This window comes from Lolium perenne, chromosome 5 (assembly GCF_019359855.2).
Source record: "Lolium perenne isolate Kyuss_39 chromosome 5, Kyuss_2.0, whole genome shotgun sequence".
In the NCBI taxonomy this organism is placed as follows: domain Eukaryota; kingdom Viridiplantae; phylum Streptophyta; class Magnoliopsida; order Poales; family Poaceae; genus Lolium; species Lolium perenne.
The window spans coordinates 120,757,519-120,768,866 of record NC_067248.2 but is presented as its reverse complement, the minus strand read 5'-3'; the positions used below and the strand labels follow the sequence as shown (position 1 = coordinate 120,768,866).

Below are 11,348 nucleotides of genomic sequence, written 5' to 3'. Positions count from 1 at the left end.
TGCTTGGTTCGCATACCAATTTTGTTAGTCTCCTTGAAAAGATGGACATGGATAGAATAAGATACACTAATAATATTGATGATGGTGGGGAGATCAAAGCACCAATATCATGTAAACTCCTAGCTATGAATGATGCACTAGAAAATAATTATGCTTGGCTTGTTCCTGAAAATCTGTTTGATGAGAGTAGCACGCCTAAGACTAATGAAAAGGGAGATGCTAAAACTTATGTATCTAATATAATATGCTTGGTTGAGAAAACTCCACACCCCGCTGAGAATGCACCACCCTTCGATAATACTTGATACACACTTTCTGCGCCTAGCTGAAAGGCGTTAAAGAAAAGCGCTTATGGGAGACAACCCATGTTTTTACCTACAGTACTTTGTTTTTATTTTGTGTCTTGGAAGTTGTTTACTACTGTAGCAACCTCTCCTTATCTTAGTTTTGTGTTTTATTGTGCCAAGTAAAGTCGTTGATAGAAAAGTTCATACTAGATTTGGATTACTGCGCAGAAACAGATTTCTTTGCTGTCACGAATCTGGGCTGTTTTCCCCTGTAGGTAACTCAGAAAATTATGCCAATTTACGTGAGTGATCCTCAGATATGTACGCAACTTTCATTCAATTTGAGCATTTTCATTTGAGCAAGTCTGGTGCCATTTTAAAATTCGTCAATACGAACTGTTCTGTTTTGACAGATTCTGCCTTTTATTTCGCATTGCCTCTTTTGCTATGTTGGATGAATTTCTTTGATCCACTAATGTCCAGTAGCATTATGCAATGTCCAGAAGTGTTAAGAATGATTGTGTCACCTCTGAATATGTTAATTTTTATTGTGCACTAACCCTCTAATGAGTTGTTTCGAGTTTGGTGTGGAGGAAGTTTTCAAGGATCAAGAGAGGAGTATGATGCAACATGATCAAGGAGAGTGAAAGCTCTAAGCTTGGGGATGCCCCGGTGGTTCACCCCTGCATATATCAAGAAGACTCAAGCGTCTAAGCTTGGGGATGCCCAAGGCATCCCCTTCTTCATCGACAACATTATCAGGTTCCTCCCCTGAAACTATATTTTTATTCCATCACATCTTATGTGCTTTTCTTGGAGCGTCGGTTTGTTTTTGTTTTTTGTTTTGTTTGAATAAAATGGATCCTAGCATTCACTTTATTGGAGAGAGACACGCTCCGCTGTAGCATATGGACAAGTATGTCCTTAGTTTCTACTCATAGTATTCATGGCGAAGTTTCTTCTTCGTTAAATTGTTATATGGTTGGAATTGGAAAATGATACATGTAGTAATTGCTATTAATGTCTTGGGTAATGTGATACTTGGCAATTGTTGTGCTCATGTTTAAGCTCTTGCATCATATGCTTTGCACCCATTAATGAAGAAATACATAGAGCATGCTATAATTTGGTTTGCATATTTGGTTTCTCTAAGGTCTAGATAATTTCTAGTATTGAGTTTGAACAACAAGGAAGACGGTGTAGAGTCTTATAATGTTTTCAGTATGTCTTTTATGTGAGTTTTACTGCACCGGTTCATCCTTGTGTTTGTTTCAAATAAGCCTTGCTAGCCTAAACCTTGTATCGAGAGGGAATACTTCTCATGCATCCAAAATACTTGAGCCAACCACTATGCCATTTGTGTCCACCATACCTACCTACTACATGGTATTTTCCGCCATTCCAAAGTAAATTGCTTGAGTGCTACCTTTAAAATTCCATCATCACCTTTGCAATATATAGCTCATGGGACAAATAGCTTAAAAACTATTGTGGTATTGAATATGTAATTATGCACTTTATCTCTTATTAAGTTGCTTGTTGTGCGATAACCATGTTCACTGGGGACGCCATCAACTACTCTTTGTTGAATTTCATGTGAGTTGCTATGCATGTTCGTCTTGTCTGAAGTAAGAGCGATCTACCACCTTATGGTTAAGCATGCATATTGTTAGAGAAGAACATTGGGCCGCTAACTAAAGCCATGATCCATGGTGGAAGTTTCAGTTTTGGACATATATCCTCAATCTCAAATGAGAAAATTATTAATTGTTGTTACATGCTTATGCATAAAAGAGGAGTCCATTATCTGTTGTCTATGTTGTCCCGGTATGGATGTCTAAGTTGAGAATAATCAATAGCGAGAAATCCAATGCGAGCTTTCTCCTTAGACCTTTGTACAGGCGGCATAGAGTTACCCCTTTGTGACACTTGGTTAAAACATGTGCATTGTGATGATCCGGTAGTCCAAGCTAATTAGGACAAGGTGCGGACACTATTAGTATACTATGCATGAGGCTTGCAACTTGTAAGATATAATTTACATGATACATATGCTTTATTACTACCGTTGACAAAATTGTTTCATGTTTTCAAAATCAAAGCTCTAGCACAAATATAGCAATCGATGCTTTTCCTCTATGGAGGACCATTCTTTTACTTTCAATGTTGAGTCAGTTCACCTATTTCTCTCCACCTCAAGAAGCAAACACTTGTGTGAACTGTGCATTGATTCCTACATACTTGCTTATTGCACTTATTATATTACTCTATGTTGACAATATCCATGAGATATACATGTTACAAGTTGAAAGCAACCGCTGAAACTTAATCTTCTTTTGTGTTGCTTCAATGCCTTTACTTTGAATTATTGCTTTATGAGTTAACTCTTATGCAAGACTTATTGATGCTTGTCTTGAAGTGCTATTCATGAAAAGTCTTTGCTATATGATTCACTTGTTTACTCATGTCATATACATTGTTTTGATCGCTGCATTCACTACATATGCTTTACAAATAGTATGATCAAGATTATGATGGCATGTCACTCCAGAAATTATCTGTGTTATCGTTTTACCTGCTCGGAACGAGCAGAACTAAGCTTGGGGATGCTGATACGTCTCCAACGTATCGATAATTTCTTATGTTCCATGCCACATTATTGATGTTATCTACATGTTTTATGCACACTTTATGTCATATTCGTGCATTTTCTGGAACTAACCTATTAACAAGATGCCGAAGTGCCGATTCTTTGTTTCTGCTGTTTTTGGTTTCAGAAATCCTAGTAACGAAATATTCTCGGAATTGGACGAAATCAACGCCCAGGGTCCTATTTTGCCACGAAGCTTCCAGAAGTCCGAAGAGGAGACGAAGAGGGGCCACGAGGGGGCCACACCCTAGGGCGGCGTGGCCCCCCCTTGGCCGCGCGGCCCTGTGGTGTGGGGCCCTCGTGCCGCCTCTTGACCTGCCCTTCCGCCTACTTAAAGCCTCCGTCGCGAAACCCCCAGTACCGAGAGCCACGATACGGAAAACCTTCCAGAGACGCCGCCGCCGCCGATCCCATCTCGGGGGATCCAGGAGATCGCCTCCGGCACCCTGCCGGAGAGGGGATTCATCTCCCGGAGGACTCTACGCCGCCATGGTCGCCTCCGGTGTGATGTGTGAGTAGTCTACCCCTGGACTATGGGTCCATAGCAGTAGCTAGATGGTTGTCTTCTCCCCATTGCGCTATCATTGTCGGATCTTGTGAGCTGCCTAACATGATCAAGATCATCTATCTGTAATTCTATATGTTGCGTTTGTTGGGATCCGATGAATAGAGAATACTTGTTATGTTGATTATTAAAGTTATATCTATGTGTTGTTTATGATCTTGCATGCTCTCCGTTACTAGTAGATGCTCTGGCCAAGTAGATGCTTGTAACTCCAAGAGGGAGTATTTATGCTCGATAGTGGGTTCATGCCTGCATTGACACCTGGGACAGTGACAGAAAGTTCTAAGGTTGTGTTGTGCTGTTGCCACTAGGGATAAAACATTGATGCTATGTCTAAGGATGTGGTTGTTGATTACATTACGCACCATACTTAATGCAATTGTCTGTTGCTTTGCAACTTAATACTGGAGGGGGTTCGGATGATAACCTGAAGGTGGACTTTTTAGGCATAGATGCAGTTGGATGGCGGTCTATGTACTTTGTCGTAATGCCTAATTAAATCTCACTATACTCATCATGATATGTATGTGCATAGTCATGCCCTCTTTATTTGTCAATTGTCCAACTGTAATTTGTTCACCCAACATGCTGTTTATCTTATGGGAGAGACACCTCTAGTGAACTGTGGACCCCGGTCCAATTCTCTATACTGAAATACAATCTACTGCAATACTTGTTCTACTGTTTTCTGCAAACAATCATCTTCCACACAATACGGTTAATCCTTTGTTACAGCAAGCCGGTGAGATTGACAACCTTACTGTTTCGTTGGGGCAAAGTACTTTGGTTGTGTTGTGCAGGTTCCACGTTGGCGCCGGAATCCCTGGTGTTGCGCCGCACTACATCCCGCCGCCATCAACCTTCAACGTGCTTCTTGGCTCCTACTGGTTCGATAACCTTGGTTTCATACTGAGGGAAACTTGCCGCTGTACGTATCACACCTTCCTCTTGGGGTTCCCAACGGGCGCGTGTTGAACGCGTATCACGCACCCATGTTTTTATTCCGGCGGATTGGTTCTGGAGGAAGCGGCGCGCGAAGCTCTGTTCTGTGTTAGCATCAAGTGACATTTTGCTCCAGAATGCAGTCAGATGAAGGGAATAACATGAAGGCCGGAGCGGAGGACTAGCTAAGGGAGGTTCAAGTCTCCGCGTTGTTGAGTGACTTGCTTGGTGTCCCGGGATTTGCAGCAGTGATATGGAAGTGGGGGCGGCAGCACGGGTGAAGTTCAGAGTCCTACCTTTCAGGGTGAAAACCCAAGGTCTGGCCTTAACTGGCTGTGTCTGGCAATGACCTTTTTGGAGGCATTGTTTTGAGAGCGGGGACTATCTTCAGGGTGAAAACCCAAGATCCTTGGTCTGGCGACGACGGCGCTGGTGCACCGTTTCCTTTTTGGAGGCGTCGTTTTTGGAGATGCTGTATTTCAGGTGTTGTCTCGGTGGTGGTTGTATTGTTGTTGCTAAGCCTAGGATGCTATAGCGGGACTTTTTTCTTAGTTTTCTTTTCTTTTTTTGACTGTGTGCATCCATACTGCCATTAAGATGTTGCGTTGTTGCAGAGAATGGATGTAATTGGTATCTTTTAATATTAATATATTCTTTTTATCGAAAAATGTGTGGCCTGTACTTATGCGGGATTTACTTACGGAATAACATGGAGAGATGTAGTTGAACTATATCGCTCTTAAACCACAGAAGTTAAAAAAGATTAGCACCAACTAACTAATTCCAGCTAATCCGGTAAAAGTTTATTACCTAACATATTGGCATATTGCACGTAAGTGTAGCGTTATTGGGCTATACCCATCTCTCTTTCTCATTTCCGGCAGGGTTTTTTATTCCCATGGGCCTTTTTCCCATTTTGGCCCAGTTCTCTCCCTAGCCCAGTCAAACCAAACTAGCCCAACTGAGTTTAGCTCACGCGTCGGTGGCCGTCTTCCTCCTCCGGCAGGAGCACCTACAGCAGCCTGTAACGGCCATGGCTGGTACCTCTTCCTCACCTCCTCTCAACAAGTCTAGCTACAGTTTCCTCTCGACATCAATACGAAAACTCAGTAGAATTTCACAGGGATCTCTTTCAGGTAATTTATTTCCCACATAAATATCAAAATAGGCTATATCGAAAATTTGGGGTCCCAAAAAATTTGGGGCCCTGTGCGGCTGGCACCGGCCGCACACCCGTGGGCTCGGCCCTTATTATTACTCGGATGTAGAGTACACTTAATCAATGAATGCATCGAAAACTCTAAAAAAAGGCCGATCTTCGCCAAGGTTCAAAAGTCTCTCCGCATGCGACACGTGGTGCGTTGTGGTGCCAGAATTTTGGTGGGAAGTGGTCTCCCTGCTCGCCAAGTGTCGCAAGGAGTAACAAAGTGGGATAGAAGAGGAGAGAGAAGGACAGGGGATGGTCCAGTTTTCCCTTTATTTTTGTAGATTCGTTTTTTTTAAATGAAATATCTTGCGAACCGTAAGTTCAAATTACGAACCGTTTTCACTTTTGAGATCCTCGCGTCGAGATCTTGAAAACTAGATCCCATGTTGATAGGTTTCGAGATACTTTTTTTTTCGTACTTCCAATACTAGTGTGATTGTACTCGTGGTGTGTACCTAACTGTACTCGTGCTTATATTTTTTACGGTATTTGATGCAATTTTTCCCTTTACTCAGTAACTGTACTTACTCGTGTGCGCTACTGTACCTGTGCGTTTGTACTAGTACTTCCTCGTGTGCGCGACTGTACCTGCACTCGCTCGTGTACGCGACTGTACTTACTCGTATGCGCGACTGTACCTGTCTCGTCTGCGCGTACTCGCTCGTCTACGCGGTTGTACTTACTCGTGTGCGTGGCTGTACCTGCTCGTATGCGTAACTGTACCTGCTCGTGTGCGTGACTGTATTTGTACTCGCCAGTGTGTTCAGTTGTACTCGTGTGTTATACGCCACTGTACTCACTTGTCTGCTCGACTGTACTCGCCCGTGTACACGACTGTACTCGCTAGTCTGCGCCACCGTACTCGTTCTTGTGCGACACTGTACTCGCTCGTGTGCGCGAGTGTACTCGCTCATCTGCGTAACTGTACCTATGTTTTGATATAAAAAAAACGAGGACATACACTTGTACGTAGCTTTGTAGTTGATTTTGCCAGAGTTAGCTAGCTACCCAGTACATACTCGCGCGGGATGGGATGAGCTAGCTAGCTACGCTACGTACTCGCGGGGGACGCGATAAGCTAGCGCGGAGCGCGTATACACGCGCGCGGCAGCACGTACTCGTGCGAGACTGGAGCATCGCGTACTCGCGTGAGGTACAGCGCGTACTCTTTTTTTGCATGGAAACATTAAGGCTTTATTCAACTTCGGACACACTCACTCTGTCAGCCATTAGACTAGACACGAGGAAGCTAGGGGGTTGTTCCATCCAGCAACTCGTAATCTCCAGTGTGCAAGCATGTTTAGCACAAAGGTGAGCTAGAGTGTTGGACGATCTTATTACATGTTGAATTCTAAAAGAAATAAAAGAAATAAAAGAAAACAGTAGCCCTTCAATTTCTTGTAAGATAGGCGCAATCACTGCGCGGGAACCAGCGCGCGAGTCCCAGAGATCAACTATCTCTAAACAATCCACTTCCATCACCACTCGCGAAAATCCACGGAGCTTTGCAAAAATCACTCCATCTCTCAGAGCCATGGCTTCAGCAATTAAGGGATCCGAGATCCCAGGGTAGGGCTTACTCCATGCTCCAATAAAACCGGCAGCATCGCGAACAACACCACCCGCTCCACCTTTCCTAGCATCAAAGGAAATCCCCGCATCAGTATTGATTTTCACCCAACCATCATCTGGAGGTTTCCATCCATGACCCGGCAGAATTCTGGCATGCATCATCGGCACATCAAGCAGTGCCAACATATCTCTTGTCATCTGCATTGAATGAGTAGGATCAAAGCCTGCTTTATCATGTGTAATGTTGTTCCTAGATGTCCAGATCGCCCACATGACTGTCACAATTTTTGGTCGATCAGCATTAGCTACAATTGGATCACACAGAATGTCTCTTGTCCAAGTATCCGGATGTAAATCTGGTAACTTGACATCTAACCAATGATATGCTTCTCTCCAGAATTTCCTAGCATGGGAGCACTTCACTAGAGCATGCATCATATCCTCATCTGCATACAAGCAGATTTTACACTTAGCCAGTGTGGCAATATGCCGGTGTTGGAGCGTGCGTTCGACGGGCAAAATACCACGTAGGACACGCCACCAGAACACCCGGACCTTAGGTACCACCTGCATCTTCCATAGTCGAGACCATAGCTGTTTTTCAGATAAAGAGGTTCCCGTCATCGTCCCTTCCGCTAGAGCAATATGCTCGTTATGCGTCATGAGAGCGCGATACGCTGATTTTACAGAGTATATACCCGACTTTTCCAGCCCCCAAGCCCAGAAGTCTTCACCGCCACCATTACGAAGAGGGATATTCAGAATTGCATCAGCGTCGGGTGCAGTGAAATTATCCCTGACCACCGCTTCTTTCCACGTCCAGTTCTCAGTATCAATTAGTTGTAGAACCTTTGTAAGCCCATCTCTGCCTATGTGGACAGACGGTGTCATTGTACGTTTACCTGGGATCCACTTGTCCGACCAAATAGAGACCGACGAGCCATCCCCAATTCTCCTAATTAACCCCATTGACAGAGCCTGGCGTCCAGCGACAATAGCGCGCCATGTCGCTGAAGCATGCCTGGGTACAGTAGCTTGCATAAAGTCTGTCTCTAGGAAGTATTTTGTTTTCAGCACTCGACTACACAGAGAGTCAGACTGAGTAAAAAATCTCCACCCATGCTTACCAAGCAGGGCCAGATTAAACATCTCCAAATCACGAAAGCCCATCCCACCTTGGCACTTGGGTTTTGTGAGAAAATCCCATGCTACCCAATGCAACGAACGACGGTCAAGAGAGCTGCTCCACCAATAACGAGCCATGTAAGAAATCAACTTCTTAATTACCTTCTTTGTTAACTTAAAACAACTCATGCTAAACGTCGGGATTGCCTGAATCACAGCTTTCAGGAACACCTCACGGCCAGCACAAGACACCATCCTCTCTGAACCTCCATTCAGTTTACTTCTAATCCGTTCGCCTATATGGTCAAAAGTGTCACTTGTGATTCGGCCCACCGCCGTTGGAAGCCCCAGGTATCTTTCAGAGAACGCCTCCACAGCAATGCCTAGTAACAATTTCAAAGACTGTCGAGTAGTTTGAGAAGTATTCGGACTAAAGAAAATAGAGCTCTTTTCTCTGTTCACACACTGCCCCGAACAATCTTCATAAATTCTCAGAACATCATTTAACCTCTGCGCACTCAGCATATTCGCTTTCATAAATATCAAACTATCATCAGCAAATAGCAAGTGATTAATCCAAGGTGAGCGAGGACTCACCCTTATACCTTTATCAGCACGAACACCACCAAACAAATTCAGTAGTGTCGTGAACCCTTCCCCACAGAGCAGGAATAAATATGGCGACATCGGATCTCCCTGTCGCAGCCCTCTCGTGGGTGTGAAATAAGGCAACAGTTCCCCATTGACTCTGACAGTGAACCTGACCGAGGTAACACACTTCATAATCAATCTAACATAGCTAGAACTGAAACCCAACCTCAACATAATTGCTTGTAAGTAGTGCCACTCGACACGGTCATAAGCCTTCATCATGTCTAGCTTAACCGAACACACACTATTCTTCCCCTTCTTTCTTCTTTTCATAGCGTGCACACTCTCATATGCAACTAGCACATTATCTGTTATCAAACGTCCGGGAACAAAAGCACTTTGTTCCTCTCCAATAATATCTCCCAAAAAACCTCTAGTCCTATTTGCAATGCACTTTGCAGCAATCTTATACAAAACAGAACAGAGCGATATGGGCCTATATTGAGAAATACGTTGTGGGTGATGTACCTTGGGTATAAGTGTAATCGACGTATCATTCATCCCCACAGGTAACTCCCCTCCATTTAAAAAATCCAGAATAGCTGGAACAATATCATCTTTCAATAGCAGCCAGTGCCGTTGAAAAAAACCCGCTGTAAATCCATCCACCCCCGGTGCCTTGGAAGGTGCCATATGAAATAAGGCCCCTTTCACTTCTTCAGCCGTAAAGGCTTTTTGTAATTCAACATTCATCTCCATAGTCACACGAGTAGGAACAAGGTTCAGTAACTCGTCCATATGCCTGAACCCTTGAGATGTATACAGGTTTTGAAAGAAACTTTGAACCTCTGTACAATTTTCATCCCAAGTAGCACATCTTGACCCATCCTCCCGCTCAAGATTCTCAATCTTATTAACTCGCTTCCGCTGGGCAGCTTGTGCATGAAAATAAGCCGTGTTGCGATCACCTTCACGTAACCACTGAACTCTCGAGCGTTGTTTCATCCATATTTCCTCCTGGCGAAGTGCTTCTTTTAATTGTTTGACAATCGACTTTTCTTCCTCATTCGGCCCACGGCCCACAGAACGGGTTCGCAGTTTATTCAACTTTTCCCGCAGCTTGCGCACCTTCCGAGCCAAGCATCCAAACTCCTTTGCTCCCCACACACTTAGGTTTGTCTGCAGGTTTGACAAAGCGTCCACAACACCACTGAGCCCCTGATGACCCGCACCTCTTTGCCATTTATCAAGAATTAGCTTATCATAATCAACATGAGTCTCCCAAACGTCTTCATATCTAAATTGCCTAGCACCCTTGGCTCTCTCTACGTGTTCCTCTTTCCGAAACTCCACAAAGACAAAGCAATGATCTGACTCTGCCGATACAATATGGCGGACACGATAGTAAGCAAAAGTGTTAACAAATAATTCATCACCAAAGGCTCTATCAAGCCTAGCCTTCACATTTGCAGCACCCATCTGTCCATTATCCCATGTATACTCCACCCCTGACCATCCAAGGTCAGTGAGAGAACAATCCTCCACCGCTTCCCTAAACGCCCTCATCTGCCACTCTGGTCGAATAGCCCGGGAAAAATGTTCTGTTGCATAGAGGGTCTCATTGAAGTCTCCAACACACAGCCATGCCGGATGTTCAATCGCAGCCAGTGTCCGCATCGCTCTCCAGCTGTGGTGTCTATCCCGGGGTTTAGGTGCCCCGTAAAAGCCAGTAAATCTCCACTCAGGTTCACCACTATTTGTCTTCCTCACCATCGCATCAATATGGCAGGAACTGAAATTCTTTACGTCCACTGAAACATCAGTTGACCAAAACAAACCAATACCTCCACTTAACCCCTCACTATCCATCGCAAAACATCCAGCAAAACCAAGTATTTGCTTTAGAGCCACCACTCGGTCTGCAGAAATCTTTGTCTCCATTACAAATAAGAGACTGGGCCCTTCTTGCTTCACCACATTGCGAAGCTCTCGAACAGCCGCAGGGTTCCCAAGCCCTCGACCGTTCCAACTTAGGCAACTCATTGCTCCTGGCAGGGCTGCATCACAGCCACTGCCATATTGTCTGAATTCGTCGGAGTAGGTTTGTTCTTCTTGGGATCCCGGTCCCCATCCACTTCTTCAACTACTTCAGAGCTAGTTACCGGCTGCGCGGGGGCAGCGTATGGCACCATACTCCTGTCCTCCCCCACAACCTGTGTCGGCTCAATCTGCAGGAGCGATGGCACCACCTTCCTATACACCTGCGTTGTTGCACCAGCCTTGCGCTTGTTTGAGTTATTCTTTTTCAGAGGAGATGTGGCCTCTGTACCCGCCTCAGCTACATTACTCGAACCCCTTGTATCAGCTTTGTCATTCTTGACGGATCCTTGTCCTCCAGAAGTACCATCA

At 44.6% G+C, this 11,348-nt stretch overlaps 1 protein-coding gene across 1 annotated transcript; it reads right to left on the bottom strand.

The window, feature by feature from the left end:
- Positions 1-6,729: 6,729 nt before the first annotated feature.
- On the bottom strand, positions 6,730-10,808 carry LOC139831578 (uncharacterized). Its single transcript, XM_071820875.1, has 4 exons — positions 8,351-10,808; positions 7,922-8,092; positions 7,082-7,669; positions 6,730-6,818 (listed from the first exon to the last, which is right to left on the bottom strand). The coding sequence occupies exons 1-4, from the start codon at positions 10,806-10,808 to the stop codon at positions 6,730-6,732; spliced, it is 3,306 nt and encodes a 1,101-aa protein (XP_071676976.1).
- Between the last annotated feature and the right edge of the window lie 540 nt (positions 10,809-11,348).